This window comes from Gossypium arboreum, chromosome 10 (genome assembly GCF_025698485.1).
Source record: "Gossypium arboreum isolate Shixiya-1 chromosome 10, ASM2569848v2, whole genome shotgun sequence".
Lineage (NCBI taxonomy): Eukaryota > Viridiplantae > Streptophyta > Magnoliopsida > Malvales > Malvaceae > Gossypium > Gossypium arboreum.
Genome location: NC_069079.1, coordinates 37,289,859 through 37,290,604, shown reverse-complemented (window position 1 = coordinate 37,290,604; position 746 = coordinate 37,289,859). Strand labels below are relative to the sequence as shown.

Below are 746 nucleotides of genomic sequence, written 5' to 3'. Positions count from 1 at the left end.
ATTTTTAGCATACAATTATATTCTAAATCTACGTAATAATAATTTTAAAATCTAATACAAAATTTACCTCGTTATGAGTGGAAATATATATGGATGGTCCATTCGAGGACGTAAAAATGGAAAGCGAAATCGTGCCCATGATTGTAGTAGTGATAGGCGGTTACTCCTATTTTGGCTTTGTTCAGTCGCGTCGCCGCGTACATTTCCTTGTACAATGTTGCCAACACGGCAGACCCTTAACTCAATTCGCCGGCTGCTCTAAAATCTACGAATTTCAGCAGCCATCTCCGATGTACGAGGTTTCATGACAAGTCCGGCATCAGATAACCTCCAATCATCTCAAGAATGTATGCCCAAGCATATCCTATTCTTTCGAGTTCAGTTGAATCATTATTCGACTCCGGGAATGTGTCTCGTAACCAGCCTATCTCGATCTGACCTCCGTTAATATTATCCCGTGTAACACTCAAAAGCTCGTAGCATACGGCTCCCCAATTAGTAGATGATGCAGACCCGGTGACTGTGTACCCATCCACCGGCAATCCCAATTGCAAATGCACGTCTTCTAGAGTGATAGTACACTCTCCGCATAGAAGATGAAAAGTGTGTGTCTCGGGTCTCCACCTCTCTATCAACGCACTGATTAGTTTCGAGTTCAACTTGCATCCCTGGCCTATCGTGACCACGTGCCAAAATCCCGTTTCCCGCAAGTAATTCTCGATCAACGACGATGGAGGACCAAACAT

The 746-nt window shown here is 43.7% G+C and overlaps 1 protein-coding gene across 1 annotated transcript; it reads right to left on the bottom strand.

The window, feature by feature from the left end:
- Nucleotides 1–302: 302 nt before the first annotated feature.
- Nucleotides 303–746, bottom strand: LOC108487991 (protein MAINTENANCE OF MERISTEMS-like). The gene has a single exon (XM_017792312.1). The coding sequence runs from the start codon at nucleotides 744–746 to the stop codon at nucleotides 303–305; it is 444 nt and encodes a 147-aa protein (XP_017647801.1).